At 40.4% G+C, this 25,671-nt stretch overlaps 2 protein-coding genes across 4 annotated transcripts in view; one reads left to right on the plus strand and one right to left on the minus strand.

The window, feature by feature from the left end:
• Positions 1-25,671, plus strand: part of epas1b (endothelial PAS domain protein 1b) — a 47,713-nt gene that overhangs the window by 8,635 nt on the left and 13,407 nt on the right. For both annotated transcript variants that reach the window (XM_054798017.1, XM_054798016.1), the window contains exon 2: positions 7,932-8,125. In XM_054798017.1, the coding sequence (XP_054653992.1) occupies positions 7,932-8,125 (194 nt within the window). The remainder of the gene's footprint in view (positions 1-7,931; positions 8,126-25,671) is intronic.
• On the minus strand, positions 8,346-24,287 carry LOC129193635 (uncharacterized). 2 transcript variants are annotated; one of them, XM_054798015.1, is made up of 18 exons: positions 22,994-24,287; positions 22,734-22,896; positions 22,406-22,598; positions 21,932-22,003; positions 21,457-21,531; positions 21,045-21,119; positions 20,536-20,610; positions 19,666-19,740; positions 18,439-18,544; positions 17,491-17,561; positions 15,325-17,383; positions 15,070-15,156; positions 12,452-12,502; positions 12,309-12,347; positions 12,158-12,208; positions 12,012-12,041; positions 10,132-10,185; positions 8,346-9,432 (listed from the first exon to the last, which is right to left on the minus strand). In XM_054798015.1, exons 1-18 carry the CDS (start codon positions 23,121-23,123, stop codon positions 9,188-9,190), a joined length of 3,651 nt encoding a protein of 1,216 aa, XP_054653990.1. In that variant the 5' UTR covers positions 23,124-24,287; the 3' UTR covers positions 8,346-9,187. The 2 variants fall into 2 exon arrangements, with proteins under 2 accessions (XP_054653990.1, XP_054653989.1); XM_054798014.1 differs by having other exon boundaries at positions 22,406-22,896.

Raw genomic sequence — 25,671 nt, forward strand, 5'->3', positions numbered from 1 at the left:
CTGAATACGATCACAAGGGCGTGTCAATTTTAAATAATAAGCCGGAACAACCCATAAGAAATTCACTTGTATGATACCGCATACTCTTTTGTATCAAAGGAGGCTCAGGGTCAAAGGATTTAATAGAAAAAATGCAAGGAAATATAAGCAGTAATAACATCATATAAATGATTTAAACAAATGAACTAGCCCTATTGATGATAATTGAGCTCCATTTACATATACACATCTAAACCGTGACTCTGTTGATCCAAACCTAAAGTTTCAGATGAATCCACTAAGAAACATGACTACGTTCATTCAAACCTCAAGCTTCATTCAGGTGAATCCACTAAGAAACATGACTCCATTCATCCAAACCACAAGTTTCAGCTGAATCTAGTAAGAAACATGATTCCATTCACCCAAACCACAAGTTTCCGATGAATCCACGAAGAAACATGATTCCATTCATCCAAACCACAAGTTTCAGATGGATTCACAAAGAAACATAACTCCATTCATCCAAACAACAAACTTCAGATGAATTGAATAAGAAAATAATCATTAGTGAATCCACTAAGAATCTTAACTCCATTGACCCAAACGAACAAGATTCAGGTTCCACAAAGAAACATGATTCCATTGATCCAAACCACAAGCTTCAGATGAATCCACTAAGAAACATGACTCCTTTCATCCAAACCACAAATTTCAGATGAATCCACTAAGAAACATGATTCCATTCACCCAAACCACAAGTTTCAGATGAATCCACAAAGAAACATAACTCCATTCATCCAAACAACAAACTTCAGATGAATTGAGTAAGAAAATAATCATTAGTTGTAGCCCCAAAACAAAACATGCAAACCACTGTCCCTCTCCGTCACACATGCTGGTGCCCCTTTGCCAACAACCCCCCCACTCTGCTTTGTAACAGAACCTTGTCTTTTCTGGGCTGCTGTGATACAGTGGTTTGCTGTACCGTAGTGATGTGGATATCACTGCAAAGCACACAAGCTCTACTTTCACAAGCTGTGTAGGTTGCACAAAAGGCTGAATAAAAATAGTTTATAAATCCTGTTGTGTGTGTGTGGCTGCTTTAGTGGTAAAGCGTTTGGATAAAATCATACGAGCTGGACGAGCTGGGTTAAAAACCTCGTTTGTGCTGTTCTTTGAGACACAAGAATGCTGGACTTAAATCTTTGTTGTGATTATTCATGACCGTACATTTTGGGTTTGGACCCTACTGAGCTTCATTTGCTTTTCATTTGAGGTTCTCACAGATTCATTGCCTTTGCCGCACATCTGAGTCCTCATTTGACCCCCTGTGTGTCCCGGTCCCCTCCGTCAGAACTCTGTCTCCTTGCCATTTCCTGTTTCCTGACCACCATCGACTCCCACTCTTCCGCTACCAAAATGGAAGCTGGGCCAGCATCGCCTTGGCTGAGGTCCAAGTGCTTCTGGTATTCTGTCGCTTGGGAGGTTTCCTGCAAATGGCGGCAGGATTGTTGGCGTTTCTTGATGGTGATTTTGTTAATGACATCTAACATCGCTCACACGTGCACACGTGCGCATATTTGCTGCCTGATGTCATGTGACCTTAAAAATGGTTCTGGACCCAATAACGAGACGGGCTAATGTTCCTGAGACGTCATGTTTTGGCTGAACGTTGCTAGCTTACTTAGCTTGTTGCCACGGTGATGTCACACGCTGCCTGTCAGAATGTTTTGCAGCTAACATTGCGTCACACTAAAACACACGCAAGACGCTTTTTTTTTCTCTCAGCTCAACTTGAAGCATGTGGCGTGAGAAGCTCCAATACAGACAAAGTGGAAAAAGAGCGGCATTCCTTTCCTGTTAAGTCGCTGCAATCCTTCGCACAGATTACACGTCGTCATGCCGGATCGCTGCCATGAGAGGCGTCTTTTAGGGTGTCAACACCAGTGACGGGCAAATGATTTGACAAAAAGTCATTAGCAGGGCTGGCGCAACATCTCGCAAGATTAAAACATGACAAGATTTCTCATTCAGAAAAAAACATGTCTCATGGGCACAAAGCCTGGAATGAAAAATAAATGAATTAATCACACAACAAATGAAAATGAAGTGGATAATCAATATGTTGCCATGTGCGTGCGTGTCTGTTTTCCTCGTCTCTCGCCTCCAAACAGGTAGGAAGAGGGTTCACTCTGAGCATTGCTTTCAGGACCTTGGCATGTTTGTTCCATAGAACAATGACATTTTTTCAGTCATACAGTCTCTTTGTCTCGGTGGGTGGAGGCGGGGCCGCTAGCATACACACAAAGAGCAGAAAAATGTAATGTAGTAGAAATAAAATGAGTATATTGCAATATATTGTCATATATTTTTTCATTGTACTTTTGTTAAATGTAAAGTTAAAACGTCATCTCGTTTTCGTAGTGACAATCTCGCGTATCGTCTCGTCTTGTGAACTGGCTGTCTCATGACACCCCTAGTGATAAGTTATAGTTACTAGTTACTTTCCCAAAAAGCATGAAAAGTAATGATTGCATTACTTTTAGGAAAAAGCTTCAAATATGAGAAAGAATGGGCATTTAGCTTCGGTGCTTTGTTTGATGACATTTGAGTGGTTGTGGTACATAAAGTACACTTGACATGTACCTGTACATAAAGTATAATTCATTTTTGCAAATGTGTTGTTCATTAATGATGTTGAAGTAGTGAAGCGTGTACTTCCATGGTGAAAAGCAGACGATTCACAGCTCACTGTTGCATCCATCTCGCTTCTCTTGTGTGACGTTCACAAATGAGTCGAGTCCGTTCAGTGGTTCTTTTAAGTGAACAATGACAACTAGGTCTGTCACGATGAATCGAATGATTTCAAAATCCAGTTCGATAATTATGACGGCCTTGATAAATTGACATGTGCATGTATGCGTGTGTGTACTGAGGTGTTTGGTCGGCAAATATAAACAAAACAGTGTAGAATGGTGCGCGCTCACAGACCGTGTCGCTGGCTATATTGCAAAAACATACATACAGGCAACTTCTGTGTCAAGCTAATGCCTCACGCAGGTACACCGCACACCAAGGGTGCTCACACTTTTCAGCATGCAAGCTTCTTTTAAAATGACCGAGTCCCAAAGATCTACCTCCTGCTATAAATATACAGTATATATTTACTATATTATGTATTTATGTACGTTATGCATGTGTATTAGGGGTGCACGCACTTTTTCAGCATGCAAGGTTTACAGGTAATCAGAGTAGTTGATATCATAATTATATTCAATATGGCAATAAAGATCATTCCACATATTCCTCAATAGCTGTGTGCACAACCTGAGTATTGGTAATATGTCAAACTAGCTACATAATGTTCACTAGGACACGCAGTTCATGTATTACGTCCAGTTAGCATTTGCTATCAAACATTACCGATATACAATAAATGAAAATGATGATGCAAAAGACAAAGCAGCCCAAGTCGAGGCAACATATTGAAAAGGTTTCAGCGATCGGGACATTTTCCATTTCATCATAAAATAATAGTTTAAGAAGCCAACGTGTAGAAAACACTGATTTCTGTAGTAGAGTTCATGACGCCAAGCGAAGCCATCAGACAATCCACTCTAAATAAGTAGCCGCTACAAGTGAACAGATAACTTTTGCTGTAGATATAAGCATCTTACCGCTGAGCTAGTTTATTCGTAATCAGAATAATAAAGATGAAAGTTGCATCACCGTGTGTAGCTAGAAATGCCGCAGGGTATCTACAAAGTGACATTTTATGCGATCGACCCAAACTATCTTGGCGATCTACCGGTAATGTTGATGAAATTGATTATCGATGATAATTTGTAACACAATTATCTGTTATCGTGACAGGCCTAATGACAACCGACTTGTTGTTATATCTTATATCTGCACGTCGGTTCTCATGGTTGATGTCATCATCATGGTTCATGTTCATGGTACATGCATGTGACTTCCTGCTACCTGTTTGGCGTCTTTTCGTATTCTTGTCTCGTTGGTGTGAGTGACACGCTAATCACAGGCAGAGAAAGACGAGAATGAGAGTTGCACATGGCCTGCCAACAGCGTGGCTGCATTTCTTTCAGTTTAGCCAAGACCAGAAAACTACATACCTTTTTAATGAATTCAATTTTTTATCAATTATTTTGAATATAATGAGAATTTTAATTAATATTTTTTTAAATAAATATTGGTATACATTATTAAATAAATATTTTAACAGTTATAAATAATTCGTGAATAAATAAATAATAAATATAATATATAATGTGTGCAAATATAATATAACATCAATAATATAATATATTATAATAATTTTAATGAATGAGTTTTAATATTTTAAATATGTTATTTTTAGTGAATGACATGTTTAACAAATGATATTTAGTATATTTTAATACATTTTATTATTAATAAATGAGATTTTTAATGAATAACATTTCAATCAGTCATATTTTTTTCATAAATTTGGTTTTTAATAAGTAAGATTTGGAAAGAAATTCCATTTTTAATGATATTTTAAATAATTATGATTTTTAATAGTCTTTTTTAAATAAATTACATTTTTAATAAACAATATTTTTTTCTCCATTGTATTTTTAATAAAGAATCATTTGTATTTTAATAAATGAAATTTGTTTTTAATCAGATTTTTTTAACAGAGTTTGTACTAAATAATGTTTTTAACGTATGAGCTGGTTAATAAATAATATTTGTCATAAATAACATGACGACTAACGAGATATTTGGCAGTGGAAGGAAGAAAGTAAAAGTGTGTGTCTGCACGTTGACCATCGTGTTTGGTATTCCGACTCCTTGTCTGGCTGGCGAAGGCCACCTGTGTCCTCCGTCGCCATCGTCTCTGTGCCCCTCTGAATCGGCCGGTTTGTTTATTTGTGTGTGTGTGTGTGTGTGTGTGTGTGTGTGTGTGTGTGTGTGTGCGCGTGTGCGTGTCTTTCATGGACTATCACAATGATCAGCAATCTCCTGCATCGTTCTTCCCCTGATTGAGCTGAAGCTGGGGCCCCTGAGCGGGATAGCTATTTGTTTGGCTGTGTGTGTGTGTGTGTGTGTGTGTGTGTGTGTGTGTGAGTGTGTGTGTGTGTGTGTGTGTGTGCTTGGCTGTGTTTCCAGAACTCAGTGTTCCCGGGGATCACAGATTAGCCAGTGTTGTATTGTTGTTCTGTGTTTGTGTGTCGGCGCCACAACTACAGGAAGACCCTACTGTAAGCAAGGAAAGGCGTGTGTGTGTGCTTGTGTGTGTGTGTGTGTGTGTGTGTGTGTGTATGACATTTACAATGTCAAGTAGCAAACAAAGTGGTGTTAAGACTAAAAAAAGCGCACCAAGTGAGACACAGTCACATCCTCGACGTGCGTCAATCATGTGCTGTCCCGCTTGGTTCTTGTTGGTGTCGCTAGTGCGTGTTGGAAAGGGCCAAAAGGGGAAGACGAAGACCATGTTTGTGCCGCGTGTGTATTACGAATGCCATTCAGCCGACGGTCATACGTGCCCGCCGTTCCTCCCTGGCACAATGCGAGCTCACCTGAAGTTGGAGACGTGGTCATCATTCCAAATCAAAATGAGTTCCGTACGTGAAATGACAGTTCAGTAAAATGTCTTCCTGTATTGTGATTGGCTGGCCACCCGTCCAGGCTGTAGCCCCGCCTCTCGCATCAGCTCACACACACTTCACATGCACACACACACGCACATGCACGTTCACATAGACACCTGCTGTGTTCGGGGGATCTGTTTCCTATAAGCGCCTCTCAGCTTGTTATCACAACATGGTCCCGTGTGTGTGTGTGTGTGTGTGTGTGTGTGTGTGTGTGTGTGTGTGTGTGTGTGTGTGTGCGTGCGTATTGTGTTCATAAACAGCAGAGTAATTGGAGGAAGACGAGAATGCTTGTAAGTTAAAGTTCAGTGAGCGTAAGGAAGTTCAACATGAAGGAGAGTTTCCCACAGGACTGCAATATATGTGTGGTGGTGGCTAGCTAGCTAAACCAGACTGCCGAAAGCACACGTGTCAAACTGGTGCCCTGGAAGGCCGAGACGCTGCAGGTTTTCTCTCCAACCAGTTTCTTCAGCAGGTGATTTAATTGATGAGCTCCTTCCCTCAAACTGAAGGTGTTGATCATTAAAATCACCTGCTTTAGTGACCGGCTGGAAAGAAAACCTGCAGGGTCTCGGCCCTCCAGGGCACCAGTTTGACACCCTTGGCCTAAAGGGTTCTGATGACCCGCTAAATATAGTGTAGCGTTACCCAGCATGCCTTGCGGTGTGTCGGTAGGGGTGTTTGTTCATCACACTCAAGTCGGCACGTGCACAGACGAAGCCATGTGCACGAGGGAGAGAGGTGGGGGGGGGGGTTGCCGCAGGGCCAAAGTACATGAGCAGTGCCATTAGTGGAGCAGAACAGACACGACTTTATTGCTGTCATCCTGCCTCATGTGCTGGCGGCGTCACACGCTAACCACAGGCGGCGGAAGACGAGGGTGAGAGACGTATGGGGCGCATCCACGAGGAAGAACACAGCTAGCTTCTTTTGTCAGGCAAGACCAAAATACCACATGCATTTTTCAGAACTTATGTGGTCTTTTCAATTAGAAATTTGATATTTAATCATTGGGATTTCAATCAATCAATCGATAAGATTTTGAAAAATAATATTAGTGATCAATTACATTATGAAGGAATAGTTTTTATAAATAATATTTTAACATATTTTTATTACTATTTAGGATTTTACGACTACTATGTTTAATACATTATCATTTTTAAATAAACTCTTTTTGATGCATTTTATTTTTAGCAAGAAATTTGTAATAAAATAGATTTTTTTGTAAATAATATTTTGTAAATTTTACTGTTCATAAATTATATATCTAATGAATTAGATTATTAAATAAGATTTTTATTACATAAGATATTGAATAGGTGTTTTTTTTCTAGGTGTTATCTTTTTTATACATTTTATTTTTAATAAGACATTTGTAATAAATTTGAACTGCGTCTGCGTTGGAGGCGTATTTGAAGTATCTGGCAGGGTAGGGGGCTCCAACACAGGAGAAGAACACAAATATGGGACTAAAAGGTTCTGAGGTTTCACACTTGCCAACAGGAAGTACGTCAGATGCACTAAATTAAAGGTTGTGTCTTCTGAACATGAAGCATTTTTAGCACCAGGCCCTCAAATGTGTGTCGGTCACTTATTGACGTTCAGTCGCCGTGACCTTTCACCTCACATGCACGCCACGCAGGGGTGGCCGCCACATCACAAGACTGGTCACCACCATTGTTTGGCATCCTGCAAGTCTCTGCGCCAACAATGGACACACAACATCAAAGAGTGGCCTACACACACACACACACACACACACACGTTAGCGTGTTAGCATCATTGTAGGTTAATGAGTGTAAAGTGCAGGCAGATGCACTCATGTGACATTTAAGGTAAGATAATCATCGTCGGTCTGCTCATCCTTTTCCTCAACGTTATCTTGTCCTCCAGTAAAACTGTATTTGTGTGCGTGCGTGCGCATGTGGCCTGGGGGGTGGGGCTGAGGCCTGGCAGGAGGCGGAACCAGCAGAGCTGAAGTAGCAAAGTGGCGTTGCAATGTTTTGTGGTGTCTGGAGGAGAACCTTCACGTTGTCAGGAGAAGGAAGATGGCCGCATGAAGGTCGGGACGGACTGGTGGGCTGAGGTCAAAGGTCAAAGTATGAACGTGTTAGCCTGGTCATTAGACTAGCGCGAGAGGCTAGCTGGTTAGCAGGCTAGAGAAGGCGTTTCTCCAAGTCAATACATAATCCACACTCCTCATGACTGTACCATCATATCTGAATCATATTTGGAACGTAAATTGCTCCTTTTGTGCTTCTGATTCTGTGTGTGTGTGTGTGTGTGTGTGTGTGTGTGTGTGTTGTGCAGGAGCAGCTCGGAGCGTCGCAAGGAGAAGTCACGTGACGCGGCCCGTTGTCGGCGCAGCAAAGAAACGGAAGTTTTCTACGAGCTGGCTCACCAGCTTCCTCTACCTCACAGCGTCAGCGCTCACCTGGACAAGGCATCCATCATGAGGCTCGCCATCAGCTTCCTGCGTACACGCACGCTCTTTACCACCACAGGTGCACACGCACACACATGTTGCATTGAAATGAAGTTGGCATTTGGGATTCTTACATGAGACGGGACACACTGGAGGACACACAGAGGACAAGCGGCAGGACAGCGAGGACAGAAATGCCGGCGTGAGGTTGGCTGAGGACAGTCTGAGATGTTGAGATGTTTAGATGTTTAGATGAGTGTTCAGATGAAAAGACAGATGGCAGAAAAGATTGTAGAGGAAGTAAACAACTCTGTCCATCGTTGGACGGCTTCTAGCATTACTGCAGCTAGACATAACATCCCCGCACCGTGGCGCCAACATGCTGGCATTTCATACACACACACGCGAACGCACGCACACACACACACACACACACACACATACGGGTTTATAAGTACTATGAGGACACTTCTCTCCAAACAAGTTTTTTGGTGTATTAGGGTGGCACCCCTTTCCGCTTGTTTCCCAGAGGCGTGGCATATATCAAAAAATCTGGTTTGGGCTGTACTATGCAAATCTCACTTCAAAAACCAGAAACACAAAAAGCAGCTCAAGTTACAACAACCTGACACTATGCCGACTTGTAAGGACAAAGTTAATGAGCTGCCTAAACCCCGCCCATGACAAAAATGAGAATTATCAGAACCAACTTGATTTATAAGGACAGTTGTCACACAACACACAAACACTGACACTAATGTGACTTGGAGGGTCAAATGTGACTTGCTGGAACATGGATTCACACAAACACAAAAATGAAGGTAATGTGCATTAATAGGACACACCCAGTATATGAGGACAAATAGCTACACACAATACTATTGTGAAATTTAAAGACATACCTGATCTGTGGTGAGCAATTAGGCATGTTTGTAAGACGTACTCAATATGAAATGTCATTAGCCACCTCAGGTAAAACCTAGTAATACATATCTGATAGACAAAGACATTACACCAGGCATAAACAGTTACAAGCAACCAACTTTATTTTTTTGTTGTTTTGTCACAACGTAACAGAGACCAGCTCTTAACTTTAACATGTAACAAAACACACTATCAAAATCAAACTGTGCCTGTTCACTTACTGGTTCTTCCTCTTCAGGGTTATGCCACGATTTCTTACAAAGTCTCTTATATTTTGAACAGTGCGATTGGCAAGAGCATGATTCTCAGCAGTCTTGCACTGCTGACACTGAATCATTGTCGCTAGTTTACCCTTCTCGATGTAATCTTTAAAGTGTCTCATCACTGCTGCAACCTCAGCTGGAGACCACGGCTGTTTTTGTTTCCTCCTAGGATCATCCACTTCAGCATTTTTGGGAACCACTAAAAAAAAGAAACTATATTGTAAACAAAAACCGAAAGCCTTGGTTAATTCATTTTCTTTCCATTTGTCATGTGACTATGTGGAAGGTGTTTTCAGATGTAGGGCACAAAGATCTCATACTGTATATTAGAGTCATAAATTTCATTTAGAGAATTGTGAATTATTGCAGTGGACATTTGATGGTTTTACATTAGATTTCTGTAATTGCTGTTGGCTTAAAAAGCCTTTGAATATTTGCAGCACAAATTACCTCTGTATTTGCTTTACTGCTGATAAAACTGGCACAAGGCTGCTGTATAGTAACATGAGGCATTTTTAATTCATCTGCTAAAAGTATATTCATGAATTTAAGTTTGTTCTACTGACTTTAGCACATGATGTTCCACCAGTTAAAATCTGAGAGGACAGTGCCCCTGTTAAGAATTTGTTTATAACTTCAGTGCATTGCCAAGTAACCTGCTGTCCAACATCAAAGCAATAAAAAAAAAAAAAAAAGGAATCTGAAAACAACTTAACGTAATATGAGTATTTATACAATAATTATCTGACAATGTGGTTGAGAGAGTAAAAGCAAAAGTGTGACAGGGCAAACCAAAAGTACCTTGCTTTATACAGGTAGTACCCTCTACATCCATGTTACTTGTCACATTTGAGTACAGAGGTTATTGAATTGCGTCTTCTGTGTATGTGTAATTTACCACTTGGTTCATGATGGGTTTTTTTTCTGTTGGCCTTTTTCTTCCTATTATCCTCTAAAAAACAGCAAACAAAACAGTATTAGTGTCAATACTGATAACATTCTTAATGTTAATATTTCATTGTTGTGTAACTTATAGGCAATAAAGCCAAAACTCCAATAAAAAATATACTGCTAAAAAAATATTAAAAGGGACACTTGGAAAACACATCAGATCTAAACTGGGGGAAAAATGATGTTGAATAAGTTTCCTGATAATAAGTGGGTGATGTATTAGAAACAAAATGATGCCACATCATTTGATAGAAATGAAAATGATCACCCTATAGAGGGGGGAAATCAAAGACACCCCAAAAATGAAAGTGAAAAAATGATGCAGCACACTGGTCCATTTTGCTAAAATGTCATTGTAGCAACTCAAAATGATTCTCAGTAGTTTGTGTGGCCCCCACGTGTTTGTACGCATGCCTGACAACGTGGGGGCATGCTCCTCATGAGACTACGGATGGTGTCCCGGGGGATCTCCTCCCAGATCTGGACCAGGGCATCCATGAGCTCCTGGACAGTCTGAGGAGCAACCTGGCGGCGCCGGATGGACCTAAACATAATGTCCCAGAGGTGTTCTATTGGGTTTAGGTCAGGTGAACGTGGGGGCCAGTCAATGGTATCAATTCCTTCATCCTCCAGGAACTACCTGCATACACTAGCCACATGAGGTCGGGCATTGTCGTGGACCAGGAGGAACCCAGGTCCCACTGCACCAGCGTAGGTTCTGACAATGGGTCCAAGGATTTCATCCCGATACCTAATAGCAGTCAGGGTGCCGTTATCTGACCTGTAGAGGTCTGTGCGTCCTTCCAGGGATATGCCTCCCCAGACCATCACTGACCCACCACCAAACCGGTCATGCTGAATGATGTTGCAGGCAGCATAACGTTCTCCACAGCATCTCCAGACCCTTTCACGTCTGTCGCATGTGCTCAGGTTGAACTTGCTCTCATCAGTGAAGAGCACAGGGCACCAGTGGTGTAGTTGCCAATTCTGGTGGTCTATGGCAAATGCCAATCGAGCTCTATGGTGCTGGGCAGTGAGCACAGGGCCCACTACAGGACATCGGGCCCTCAGGCCACCCTCATGGAGCCTGTTTCTGATTGTTTGGTCAGAAACATTCACACCAGTGGCCTGCTGGAGGTCATTTTGTAGGGCTTTGGCAGTGCTCATCCTGTTCCTCCTTACACAAAGGAGCAGATACCGATCCTGCTGAGGGTTGAAGGACCTTCTACGGCCCTGTCCAGCTCTCCTGGAGTAACTACCTGTCTCCTGGAATCTCCTCCATGCGTCCAGGTACCGTAATGATGCCCTGGTCCAGATCTGGGAGGAGATCCCCCAGGACACCAGCCGTAGTCTCATTAGGAGCATGCCCCCACGTTGTCAGGCATGCGTACAAGCACGTGGGGGCCACACAAACTACTGAGAATCATTGAGTTGCTACAATGACATTTTAGCAAAATGGACCAGTGTGCTGCATCATTTTTTCACTTTCATTTTTGGGGTGTCTTTGATTTCCCCCCCTCTATAGGGTGATCATTTTCATTTCTATCAAAAGATGTGGCATCATTTTGTTACTAATACATCACCCACTTATTATCAGGAAACATATTCAACATCATTTCCCCCCAGTCTACATCTAATGTGTTTTCCAAGTGTTCCTCTAATTTTTTTGAGCAGTTTAATTTAAAAAAAAAAAAAAGGTCAATTTATGTGCAAAGACAATTCAATCAAATAAAAGTATAGAATAAAAACAGAACACTGATTTTAGTTTTAAAAAGTGATGCTACTGATACTTCCTTATTGCTTTTAAAAAAAAATTGTAAACAACACCTTTAGATGTCCCTTCAAGGGCAGAGTCACCTATGAATGGAATATTAAAAAAAACTTATGGTTAGAATAAACCATAACAGCAGGAACGGCTGACCTGCAAGCAGTGGATCAGAAATGTGCATGCTGTTGGACTGAGAGGATCATACCATCTGCGGCAGCTGAAGGTTTGTCAACAGGTCGCAAGGCTCTCTCCTGTCCTGTAAAATATAGTTCACTTTAGGTCATTTTTTTTTACAAAATGTTTTAACGTGCCAACAGCACATCTCTTGATGGTGAAAGTTATATCTCTGATCATACCCCTAGAAGTCCCTACAAGGGTAGAGTAATCTGTGAAGTCTGGAATATGAAACACCGATTTAAAAATAACTCAACATTGATTGATTGTACTTACAATGTATGAAACGATTAATGTCCATGCTGGTGTACTGATAGGATCATACCATCTGAGGCAGCTGCAGGTTTGTCAACAGGTTGCAAGGCTCTCTCCTGTCCTGTAAAGTGTACATCACGGTTTAATAGGGGCCATGTACTTTATGCAGGCTAGTGTTCATTCAAATGCACAGTACAGACGGTACAAAGACGGTAAGGAAAAAAAGCTATTTAAAGTTGCATCAGCAGCACGTCAGTACATACTGTATTTGTGTCTGCTGCCAACCTAGTATACAGTATATGCCTCCCCAGACCATCACTGACCCACCACCAAAGCGGTCATGCTGAATGTTGTTGCAGGCAGCATAACGTTCTCCACGGCATCTCCAGACCCTTTCACGTCTGTCGCATGTGCTCAGGTTGAACTTGCTCTCATCAGTGAAGAGCACAGGGCACCAGTGGTGTAGTTGCCAATTCTGGTGGTCTATGGCAAATGCCAGTCGAGCTCTACGGTGCTGGGCAGTGAGCACAGGGCCCACTACAGGACGTCAGGCCACCCTCATGGAGCCTGTTTCTGATTGTTTGGTCAGAAACATTCACACCAGTGGCCTGCTGGAGGTCATTTTGTAGGGCTCTGGCAGTGCTCATCCTGTTCCTCCTTGCACAAAGGAGCAGATACCGATCCTGCTGAGGGTTGAGGGACCTTCTATGGCCCTGTCCAGCTTTCCTGGAGTAACTACCTGTCTCCTGGAATCTCCTCCATGCGTCCAGGTAGAGCAGTGATGCCCTGGTCCAGATCTGGGAGGAGATCCCCCAGGACACCATCCGTAGTCTCATTAGGAGCATGCCCCCACGTTGGCAGGCATGCGTACAAGCACGTGGGGGCCACACAAACTACTGACAATCATTTTGAGTTGCTACAATGCCATTTTGGCAAAATGGACCAGTGTGCTGCATCATTTTTTCCACTTTCATTTTCGGGGTGTCTTTGATTTCCCCCCTCTATAGGGTGATCATTTTCATTTCTATCAAATTATGTGGCATCATTTTGTTACTAATACATCACCCACTTATTATCAGGAAACATATTCAACATCATTTTTCCCCCAGTTTAGATCTGATGTGTTTTCCAAGTGTTCCTCTAATTTTTTTTTAGCAGTATATACAGATTGAATAGTTTTGGTCCTAGGATTGACCCCTGGGGTATGCCGCATGATATGTTTAATTCCTCGGATGTATATTCTCCTAGCTTCACATATTGCCTCCTGTCGGCGAAGAAGCTTTTAACCCAGTTCAAGACTAACCCTCTGATTCCATACCTTTCTAGTTTAGTGATTAGAATATCATGATTAATTGTGTCCAAGGCTTTTGTTAAATCCATAAATACTTTCTGTGATCTATAGCATTGGTAATTTCCTCTGTAATTTCAATCAGTGCCATGGAAGTTGAAATGTTACTTCTGTATTCGTATTGACTGTCCGCGAGTAACTCATTTTTATTTATAAAAAATTGTCCAACCTGTTATTAAATAGTTTTTCAATGATTTGGGAAAATTGTGGCAATAAGGACACTGGTCGGTAGTTTATAAATTGATGTTTGTTTCCATTTTTAAAGACTGGAACTACTTTAGCTATTTTCATATTGTTTGGGAATTTACCTGTCTGGAATGATAGGTTACTGAGGTACGTTTGCGGTTGTGCAATCTCATTTATAACCCTTTTTATCGTTTCCATTTCTATTCCGTTGCAATCGGTTGTTTTCGCTTTGAATTTATTAACAATATCAATGATTTCCTTTTGTGTGACGTTAGTGAGGAACATGGAAGTGGGATTCCTGTCTATAACCTCATTTCTTTCCTCTGCTAGTGGGTAATTTGGGATCTTTGTTTCCAGTTCCGGTCAAATATTTACAAAGTAATTGTGGAACTTTTCAACAACCTGATTCATATTGTCATATTTGTCATTTCCGTTGATGAAATAAAGAGGGTAGTCTGCTTTCTTGGCACCGTTCCGTATAATACTGTTTAGAATGCCCCATGTTGCTCTAGTGTTTTTGTTCTTGTTTAATAATAGACTATAATATTCTTTCCTACACGCTCTTAAAATATTTGTTAACTTATTTTTGTATGTTTTATATATTTTTCCTGCTTCTTTAGTGTTTTGAATGATAAATCTCCTATATCGTGTATTTTTCTTCTTACAGGCATTTAGTAGTCTTGGTCATCCATGGCTGATTTCTCCTCCTTTGCTTATTAGATACTTCTCTCAGTGGACAATGTCTGTTATAGCACTTCATATAAATATAAAGTTTTAATATGCTTCGTTGACATTCTCGCTATATACGCACTCCCATCTTTGCTTTTCCAAAAGGCACTAATACTTTCCTCTGTATGTGATCTTTTGAATGTCCTGATATCGTCCTTCTCTTTTTATAGTTTATTATAAATCGTAAACACTGGAAGATGGTCAGTAAAATCATTAAGAGTCCACTCGTCGTTTTGTTATCGAAATCAGTGAATATATTATCAATTAATGTTGCAGTGATCTGTAATCCTGTTCATTGTATCTATAAAGTTATCTATTCTGTTTTGATTATTTGAATTTAGAAGGTCAATGTTGAAATCTCCAAATACAAAGATTATTTTTTTGGCTAACGTCTGTAAATTTTGCAATTTATTTGCTGCACTTACCCATGTCTGTTTGTGGATATGAGGGCTGATCATCTTCCTCAGCTTCACTTTCTTCACTTGCTTCAGAAGCAGTGAAGTCAAGATTATCTGAAAAACAAACAAAAGATCAATTGCGGTACTTTTTAACATTAACTTGTTTACATCATGAAGTCACTAAATAGTCTGTAGACAAGTGATGCTTTGCTAAATATCGTCAAAGAATGCTTGCCTACAAAATGTATGAAATATTAATCTATCCTAAACCTTGAACAATACCTTCTATCTCAATCTCTTCAAGAGTTTTTCCCTGAAGGTTTGTGATGGACCCTTTCTCCATGGCAAGCAGTAGTTTGGATATTTTGGCCAGCTGTGTTGTAGCCTCTGGAAGCCTGTAGTATTCTCTGTGGACACGAATATCATGGCCGAGGAAGTCTGCAACTTGGTCCAGTTCGTGGTTTTTGAGGTTCAGGACCTGGGACAACGTTGCAACATGTTTGCGTAACTGTGTTGACCTGAGGAGTTCTGGGTTCTGAGCACCACACTCATTTGCATAAGTCCTTAAACAGTCCTGTCCTCTGTAAGGAGTTAAACAGTGGGGCCTTGCAAACAAAAAATTGTTCTCCTCTGGAACTCCACATTCTTTCCTTTTGTTGAAAAGAAGTGTCAATGAATCAACCACATCTGGTGAAAGCAACACAGCAACTTTTCGTCCTCTTTTACCCCTAATTTCCACCCGGCTGAAATGTTCACAGAGTTTTTGTTCAAACTTTGTGAGGCCAACAGCAACATCCTTATGTAAAGGCGTCGTGTCCCTCCCAAGGAAGCTGTTTAATTGCATTTTTGCAACTTCCCCTCCACGTCTTCGGTTGAATAGTATTATCTTTGCCAAAGTTGCTCTGCAAAGTTCACCATAAACTTGTGGTGAAGGCGTTTTTCCCAGGTTCTCAGATGCCAAATCTGTTGTCTTTTCAAGATGCTGGTGAAGACATTGCACATCTTCAGTAAAAGGCAGGGTGGATGGCTTGTTAAAGTGTGCCTCATTCAAGGTGGTCAAAGCAGTATGAGAGACAAGTTCAGACCACTTTGAGGTGTAAAGCTTTTTGAAAGTCTGGGTTGACTTTTTCAGCTCACTGTCTCCTGTCATTAAAGCTCTGCAGTGGATGATGTCACTGATCTTTTGCAATGAGTGACCCAACTTCAGTGCGAGGCTTGGCGTTTTGTAGCAGTGCTTTTCATCATCAAACCCAGACACCGTCTTGACTGCTTGGATAACCGAATGGAAATTTGCAGGTCTTATGGCATCCTCAAGATTATATATGGAAAATTCTTTACACAGTATTAGTAGAAGTCTTCCAACTTCACGAAGCTTCTGCCGAATATATTCATATTTGGTGGGATCGTGACCATGTTTGTTGAAAAATGACTGCGCCAGCTGAAGAATGCAGAAGTCACCTCGCACAGCAGCAGAAATTTCATCATCTTTCATAGTAGTTAACAGTTTCCAAACACCTTGGGATATCTGTTGAGGTAGGGCTGACTCTGACATTGTGGCCAAGGAAAGGACCCTAGTTCTTCCTTGCCCTTTGTTGGTTTCTCCTGGTTTTGAGAGGCATTTTTGAAGATGTCGCCACAGATGCCTCCGAAGATACAAAGCATGGCAATACATGCAATGCACATACTGTTTAACATCATGCTTATTCTTGGGTTTGCGTTTCATTTTCAGCACTCCAGTCCCACTTGTTAAAACTTCTGTATTATGTTTATGATTTCCTTTGTTCCGTAGTATGTTCAGCCGTCTTTGTCGTTCTTTGGAGTATTTTGGGAGTGCTAAAACTTGAGCAACATCCACATTTGTCTTCTCATGGGTTTTCAAGTGGCGAGTAATTTTTGACTGTGCTTTGCCACAAATGTAGCAATAATTGATCTTACTTCCAGAAGAGGATACGCCTGAAGACTGTACATACTGATCTTCTCCAGTTTTGTCCGTGGTCTCAAATTGATCTTCAACAGTGTCTTTCTGAACTTCAGGCTGAACGACCTCTGAGGGTTGCTTGGGGTCGCCACAATTCTTCTCAAGATGCATGGTACTGTCTGCTTCTTTAATGTCAGGTAACGTGACTTCATCTAAGAGCTGCTCTTGGCAAGGTGTTTTCGCCAGAATTTCAGAGGGAGGCTCAGTGCAGAACACTTCATTATCAGGCACTTCTTGAAAATATTTTGAAGGCCCTATTAAAATTTCTCCTGAATTGTCTGAGTCACTGTAAGAGTCAGGTACATAGTCCTCCTCTGATATCTCTTCACTGAAACTTGAACTAGTTCCTTCAGTAACTTGATCCTGGGGGGGGGGGGGGGGGGGGGGGGGGGGGGGGGAAGAGAAGAAGAGATCACTCTACTGACCTTTAAGTACACAGTTAAACAATACAATTTCTTAAATACACTTACAAATGGTCGGCATTTAGAGTCAGTGTTCATCCCCTTGACATAGCAGGATTTGTGCCAGAAGCCGCAGCAAACTAAAACAGATAATATAGACAGATTTCCGTCTGTGCATATACTGTGGCTTTTACAATGCTCTTGTTGCCCTCTCCAAATATTGCTTAATATGTTGTCCATACAAATTTTCCTTTTATCTATAGTCAAGCAGCTGTAGAACGGTAGTCTTTTCAGACAGTTGCAGTGGCGGAGCTAGGGGGTGGCCAGGGCCAACATTGGCCACTTGCCGGCCACCCCAGTGGCCCCCCCCGACTGCTGCAGGACAATTTTGACAAACGCGGCTCCGTGGTGCGGAACATTAGGTCTTTTCCACTGGGACGCATTTCACTGCAGCACACAATTTTACATGGGAAACAAGAGAGTGCTATATGCCCGTCAATAAAAGTGCGTCTTGCATGAAGTGCAAGCGGTAGGTATGTTTTCCATGATGACTTTGGTGGGTTCCTGTGAAATTGTCTCACGAATGTGTTAATGCCATTACTGAAGTAAATGTTGCACTGTGGAAATACTTCCATTTAATTATGCATGTAAGTACTTTAAATCCAATTTCTTTTGTTCCTTAAGGACATGAAAATAACCAGATTATTAATTTGCATATTGATTGTTAAGAGTTGGTAACACTAAGGAAGGAAAAAGTCAAAAAAGCAAAAATTCTAACAATGAATAAATATCATAATAATTCTAATAATTAAGAAATAATTTTCCAACAACAACAATAATGAATGTCATCTAGACATTTCAAGTATCAATCAGTGCGTGCCACCCCTATGAGAGTAATGGTCTCACCTTGGCCACCCCAATGAAAAATTTCTGGCTCCGCCACTGGACAATTGCAGTAATAATTGTGGTTTATTAATAGATACATGCACATCTTCCTCATGAAGACACAATACTTACCTTTACATCTCACGCCAATCCATTTCAAGGCCGAAAAGGGTCCAGTACACAGGGAACATTTTTCCAAGCTTGGTACTACCGAGGACACCAAGTCATGCTTACAGCCCTGTTAAACCCAACAACAGCAAAAACAGTGACTTTAAAATTGCATCACAAATAAGTACAACCTTTACAATCTGACTGATAAAAATAGATGAGATATATTGTGTTAGCACTGACCAATGAAAACTTAAATACAATTGCATGAATTAAATCTATTCACTGGCCATCACAAATTAAAATTTAAATTATTTGTCAGGAATAAATTCTTATTTTTTAGTATCCTCTAAAACATACTAGTGCTGATGATGTAGCAGATGTAGCAAACTCTACCTAAAATAAAAAAAACGTTTTACCACATTGACTACCTCTGCTGGTAACAACTTTTGTAGAGGATAGCATAATGCAGTACAAGCAGAAGAAGCCTACCTTTCCAACATAAAGAGCTAATGTTAGCTGGGAAATGCCCCCCCCCACCACAACCACCTAGAGCACAGGTGTGAAACTCAAGGCCCAGGGGCCGGATTTGGCCCGCTATATCATTTTATGTGGCCCGTGAAAACCTTGAAATAATGCATGTCAAAAGGACACTTATGTTAATATTAATATATATATATATATATATATTTCTACATACATTGTAATTTAGTTAATGATTTTATCTACTTTTTAAGCAATATTTTTCATTATTTTACTTTTATAGTATTGTAAAATTATATTTATAGTATTGCATTTTTATATGTACGCTATGCTGTAATTTAATTTTGTTTTCAATTAATATAAATATATTGAAGTAAAAATTGTAATACAAAATAATTTTTACAATAAAATAAAAAAATGGCCCTCTGAGAATAACCATAATGGTCCAAATGGCCAAGGTGAAAGTGAGTTTGACGCCACTGACCTAGAGGATAAGCTGCTAGTGAGTATGATATGGCATTTTTCTACGATTTCTGTAAAAAACTACTTAAGCAACACTGCATTCTGCAAGTTAAAACTTTTTAAATTACAGAACTGGCTTGGAAATGGCTTGGAGAGTAAAGTTGTGTGTCACAGATGACAAATATTTCTGTCTCAGGCGCTCATTCATCCGGGCACTTTGGTTTGATGTAGAAATCTAACCTCAACTCCCAGGTAATCTGAGAGAGAAAACCTGTTTATAGCTAAAATCAGTGGAAATGGATTCACCTGTTCAGTATTTTCATTGGGGGAAGCACATGTCATGGCCTCCTCTGCATGGTAATGATCTGTTGCAGCTGAAACCTTGTGACAGAAAAACAACAAAAGCTTTATATCATTTAGAACAACAGGCAGTACCTGCTAATATCAGAGTTCATGTCTACACCTGACCAGGACAGACACACCGAGGACTGTATGTGTAGCATTTCACATCGGAAACTCATCTCAGTAATACAGTATTATGGTGTATAGGGCCCAAACACACAGTCCTCATTATGTCTACACCTGACCAGGACTGACACACTGAGGACTGTATGTGTAGCATTTCACATCGGAAACTCATCTCAGTAATACAGTATTATGGTGTATAGGGCCCAAACACACAGTCCTCGTTATGTCTACACCTGACCAGGACTGACACACTGAGGACTGTATGTGTAACATTTCACATCGGAAACTCATCTCAGTAATTAAGTACAGTATTATGGTGTATAGGGCCCAAACACACAGTCCTCGTTATGTCTACACCTGACCAGGACTGACACACTGAGGACTGTGTATGTGTAGTAGCATTTATGTCGGAACCTCATCTCAATAATACAGTATTACCATGTATAGGGCCCAAACACACAGACCTCGTTACGTCTACACCTGACAGGACTGACACACTGAGGACTGTGTATGTGTAACACTTAGCATTAAAAACCCATTGCAGTAATATTACTGTTAATATTGTCTAAATATACAGTCCTTAGTATGTCTCCACCTGACTAGGCCTGTGTGTGCAATATTCTACAGTATATTGACAACCAGCCAACAGTGTTTTGTTACTGCATAAAATCAGACCTATGTTAACATTTAGAATATAGAGTAAGTCACCTGTTTATCATCAGTCAAGCAGTCAGATGTCATGGCCACAGCAGCAGGTTGTGGATCTGCCTCAGTTCTGTTCTCCTGAAGAATAAGGGATACAATTTCATTCAATAATCAGTTATGAACAACAATAGCACCTGCTATATGTAGTGAGTTACCATAAGAGGGATAATGTTCAAAATATGTTTTGTCTCCAGCACCCATTCATCTAAGCCAGGGGTGTCAAACTCGTGCCTTGGAGGGCCGAGACACTGCAGGTTTTCTTTCCAGCCAGTCACTAAAGCAGGTGATTTTAATGATCAACACCTTCAGTTGGAGGGAAGGAGCTCATCAATTAAATCACCTGCTGAAGAAACTGGTTGGAGAGAAAACCTGCAGCGTCTCGGCCGTCCAGGGCACGAGTTTGACACGTGTGATCTAAGCCATTTAGTTTGATGTAAAAATCTGACCTCAACACCCAGGTAATCTGTGAGAGAAAACCTGTTTATAGCTAAAATCAGTGGAAATGGATTCACCTGTTCAGTGTTTTCATTGGGGGAAGCACATGTCATGGCCTCCTCTGCATGGTAATGATCTGTTGCAGCTGAAACCTTGTGACAGAAAAACAACAAAAGCTTTATATCATTTTAGAACAACAGATAGATAGTACCTGCTAATATCAGAGTTCAAGACACATGTATGTACTAAAAAAATGTCAAGTCATATTGATGACTGTAATATGGTGCAGTGGTAACAGTGAGTGTGAAAATAGATGCTAGGATATAGAGCAATTAAACTCTTAGCAGTATCCATAAAGAGTCCTCAGTATGTGTAAACTTGAAAAGGACAGACACATTGAGCAAAGTATGTATGTGTCATTATTGACATACATCCAGCCGACAATGTTTTATCAACACCGATCAATATTTAGAATATAGAGTAAGTCACCTGTTTATCATCAGTCAAGCAGTCAGATGTCATGGCCACAGCAGCAGGTTGTGGATCTGCCTCAGTTCTGTTCTCCTGAAGAATAAGGGATACAATCTCATCAAATACTCATTTTGAACAGCACAAGCTCAATATAATCCAAGTCATGTCTTTATCATCTGTGAAGGAGTCAGATGTCATGGTCACAACAGTAGGTTGTGGATCTCTCTCAGTTGTAATCTTGTCAAAAAACATATGATTAATGATTTAGACGATATAGTTTTTTAAAATGAAATAATGCATTTTTCATAAGTCTTATATAGAGTGAGCAAAGAAAACCAATATATATCCAGGATAAAGTGGTGTGACTTCAGTACATTTTTAGTTTAATTCAATGGTTGGATACAACATTAGTAACTCTACAAAGTGTTGGACTCATCTAGCGTCCCCAAGGATCTCTCTTACTGTAAAACCTTGTACCATCAGCAACATTTACCTTGTCTGTTGCAGTTCTTTTTCCATGGCTGACCAAATCCCCTGAGCAAATCTGCTCCTTTGCTGTGGGACACTGAAAATAATGCAAGGAAGCAATTAGCTTGACTAAATGTACTGGTACCTGATTGATAAAATTGTCAAATAGTTCACTATGCTATTACTAGAAGGAATAGAAATTCAACAAAAGTATTGATATACAATATTCATTTTATAGTTATGTATGAGGTAAACTTTCAGATCATGCCAAAGAAAAACATGCCTTTACTGATGGCAAATAGCATTTGTACCTGGCATTCTTAATCTGATATTTTTATATTTCCATAATACACCTCACAGTGCAAAAGCACAGAATACAATGACTGGACAAAAAAATATTCAATATTACAAAATGACATGGCACACTTGATTTTTCTTTGCATACTATACTGTAAAATTATAGTAGACTCACACAGGAATGTGTTAATTCCATTTGTACCTTTAACCTCCATGGCCAGTCAGAGTCTCCGTAGTTGTAGGTTATCTCTTCATCTGGCTTGATGTCCTTTGTTGCAAACAGACAGAGATGAGGCTGTCTATCGACAGTGATTTTCTTCATTTTGCTGTTTGGGCTGACATGATCATCATTTACAAGTCTCCCTAGGGAGTCATCCTCTTGAGCAGCATCAATACTGAAATCACAAAAAATATAAAACTCGCTATGACAGAATGAATAACTCTGTGTTATTGTTATTTTTGTGAAGCAGAGAGTTTTTCTGTGTAAAACAACATACTGCAAGTTACAGTATGTGTGACAATATACATACCACAAATGCTTTCCATTGTAACGAAATTCAAACATGAAAACCTTGAGGGCATCATGGTATAGTCGTAGCCTGCTTTCATGTTCCTCTTTGCATATGACTTGCCCTCGATATTCGATAAGGAACTCTCCTTTCTGAAAGTGGCGCTTGCTGAATACTCCTCGACCTAAAAAACAAACAAAAAAACGACAATGGGTCAAAGTTTTGAGAATAACACAAGATTTAACTTGTGCCAAATCATCTTTAACACCCGTGTAACTCACCTTTGAATGAATTTATGAATTGCACATCAAATCCATCCTTATCCTTTCCCAAGGATGAAAAATATGCTGCCTCTTCTTTAGGTTTTATCTTCACTCTCTGCGGCCTCATTGCCTCACTTTCGATTCTCATATAAAGATGATGCCTTTGATAAATAAATGAATAATTAAGAACTTAAGTATGTCAGTTTTACTTTAACTGATACCAAACATTTTACAACAGACTTTTTGTCATATGTTAATTAGTAAGGGTTAACTTATAGTCTGTACACTGTTCACCCTTAAGTCAAGGATCAAGATAAAAACATCAACTTTTCACTTGCTGTTTCTGTTTAACTAATCTAAACTAAACTAAACTAAGGCCATCTGAAAGTTGCATCAGGTGCATGCATCGTCACCTACATTCTGTTTTAATAGATACCACTTCATGTGTTAGTTTGTATTAAAACTTAATTTAGCAGGTTAAAAAAAAACACAAGGCACAATATCTTCTTATTCTGGCAGGTAATGCTTGTTTCAAAGAGTAAATGAAAACTTAAAAACTAGTAGACATATGCTGACATGTGCTTTTTAAATAACCTACTAGCTCTTTAAACTAGGCTAGCATTAGCATGTAATGCTAACATAAATTAACCTGTTAGCATGTTAAGGTAGTGCTAGCTGACTTACATGCTTTTGACATACAGTGTTCTCCTTAGCAGGAGTGAAAACTTTCTGGACTTGAAACACAGCAGCGTGCTTTCAGTCTTACCTCGTGTCTCCAGTCCTGTAGGCAATTAAATGGCAACGTGTTCACTCGGCAGCATGAAGCCAGGAAGCTTGGGTCTGCAGCAATGAAGCTCATTGGCTGATTAGCAGTCACCTCAGAGGTGTTGGGATACACAATTGACAAAATCCTACATTATGGGGACCCTCTACCAGTCAGCCAATCAGGAAAAAGTTCATACACAGTTTTTCTGTCACAATCCGTAATTATGTGGACCTTCCGCCCGGCAGCCAATCAGAAGCTTTGAAATTTACACAAGTGTGAATTATTAATTAGGGGGTGCAATACCAGGAGTTGCCACCCGGGACGCTGTGGCGATACACAGGTTTTACACAAACTCTGGTAAATGTGTATTATAGGGACTTTTCGAGAAACTTCGGTTTTCAGCTTGCTAGACCAATAGAAGCACTTCTACGTTGTCGGAATTATGAGGACACCGACCCTGTCCTCATAATTCAAAATGTCCTCATAGTGTTGCGTGTATTCTTGTCAAATGTCCTCATAATTCACAAAAACAAACACACACACACACACACAATTTGAAAAACATATTTCAAGTCAAGGTGTTATAAAAGTGAAAATAAATTGTGTCTAAGATCATTGAGTGATGATTTCTAGGATCATTAGCCTAGCCTAGCATCATCCTAGCTTAGCATTATTGGCCTACCCAAGCACCATTAGCCCAGCCTAGCATCATCAGCCTAGCCTAGTATCATTAGGCTAGCCAAGCATCATCAGCCTAGCATCATTAGCATCAGACTGTTTTGTAACAAAACCTTGTCTGTGTTGCAGATTTTCTTTTAGGTAGTAAAATTTGTTATCCAGTCCATCCCCACCAATTCAGGATTCTGCATTCACGGCCCCCACAAATTTGCCGATTTTTGGTCAAAAGTGTTTTTTCCAGAAAGAACACATCTCATTCATAATAATAATGAATAAATATGTATCAAATGTACAGCACACATGGACCACTGTTGGCAAGGCCACAATTTGTGCGTTGATGTTTTTATGCTTCACTGACAGTATTCTTTTGTCAAGCACTGAGATTTCGCATTTTGTCAGTCATTGAATGCACCAAAGTTTGTTTGATGACGTTAGCATTAGCTTCCACAGTCAATCCGGCCTCAAAACTTGCAGTGAGGTGAACACAAGTTCATATACTGCATGAACACAGTAAGTCATAAGGAGGGTGGATTATGTAGACTCAGCTTGGAGAAAAACCTTCTCTAGCCTGCTAGCCTTTAGCACCAGGCTAAAGGCTACATCGTGACTCCTGTTCCATGTGTTCATCCATCATCTATTTACTCAATGGCAATTGAAGAGAGAACGGGAGGGTTCTGGAGCTGAATTGAATCTAATCATTACAACACTCATTTTTATTGCGAATGTTGATCCAAAATCAGAGGAGAATGTCAACGTCGAGCTAGCAGGAAGGTTAGGATGGGGAGGAGCGAGCCGTGTGACAAAATGAATTATGAATTGACATATGAATTATCTGCAAGTTTTTGCCCTTTGTTGGTGGATCTACTGTACTATGCTTTTATATTGAAGGCAGTGAAAGCTGCATGATGTACGCCTTCACAATGTTTGCTGAGTTCTGACCTCTTGCAAAAAGAACATGAAGCAAATGCCACAGTGTTCCATCCCGTGGTAAATGTGAAAAAGTGCAAAGGATCATGTGATCAATCAGGACGCTTACATAACACAAGAAGAACACACAGAGGAAAAGTGCAACTGGCTCCAAATGGCTGCTAATCACAGCTAAGTATGTGGGCCAAAGGTGCCGTCCGCCAGCCTTTTTGACCCGTCTACAGAGTCTCCCCGGCTCCCCTGGGCCCCATGAGAAAGCTTTGGGTTCTGGGAGGGCAGACGCCATCTGGGCTGGACTCCAAACTTCAGTCCCGGACTGTGTGGG

Source organism: Dunckerocampus dactyliophorus, chromosome 14, assembly GCF_027744805.1.
Source record: "Dunckerocampus dactyliophorus isolate RoL2022-P2 chromosome 14, RoL_Ddac_1.1, whole genome shotgun sequence".
NCBI classification, from domain to species: domain Eukaryota; kingdom Metazoa; phylum Chordata; class Actinopteri; order Syngnathiformes; family Syngnathidae; genus Dunckerocampus; species Dunckerocampus dactyliophorus.

Bases quoted from the DNA above. Each gene is read 5' to 3' on its own strand.
- LOC129193635 (XM_054798014.1), bottom strand. From the start codon at position 23,123: ATGAGAATCGAAAGTGAGGCAATGAGGCCGCAGAGAGTGAAGATAAAA. The intron at 21,532-21,931 runs GTAAATGTTGCT...CTTATTCTTCAG, and splicing joins AAAGAACTGCAACAGACAAG to GAGAACAGAACTGAGGCAGA. The intron at 17,384-17,490 runs GTAAGTGTATTT...CCCCCCCCCCAG, and splicing joins ACTCTAAATGCCGACCATTT to GATCAAGTTACTGAAGGAAC.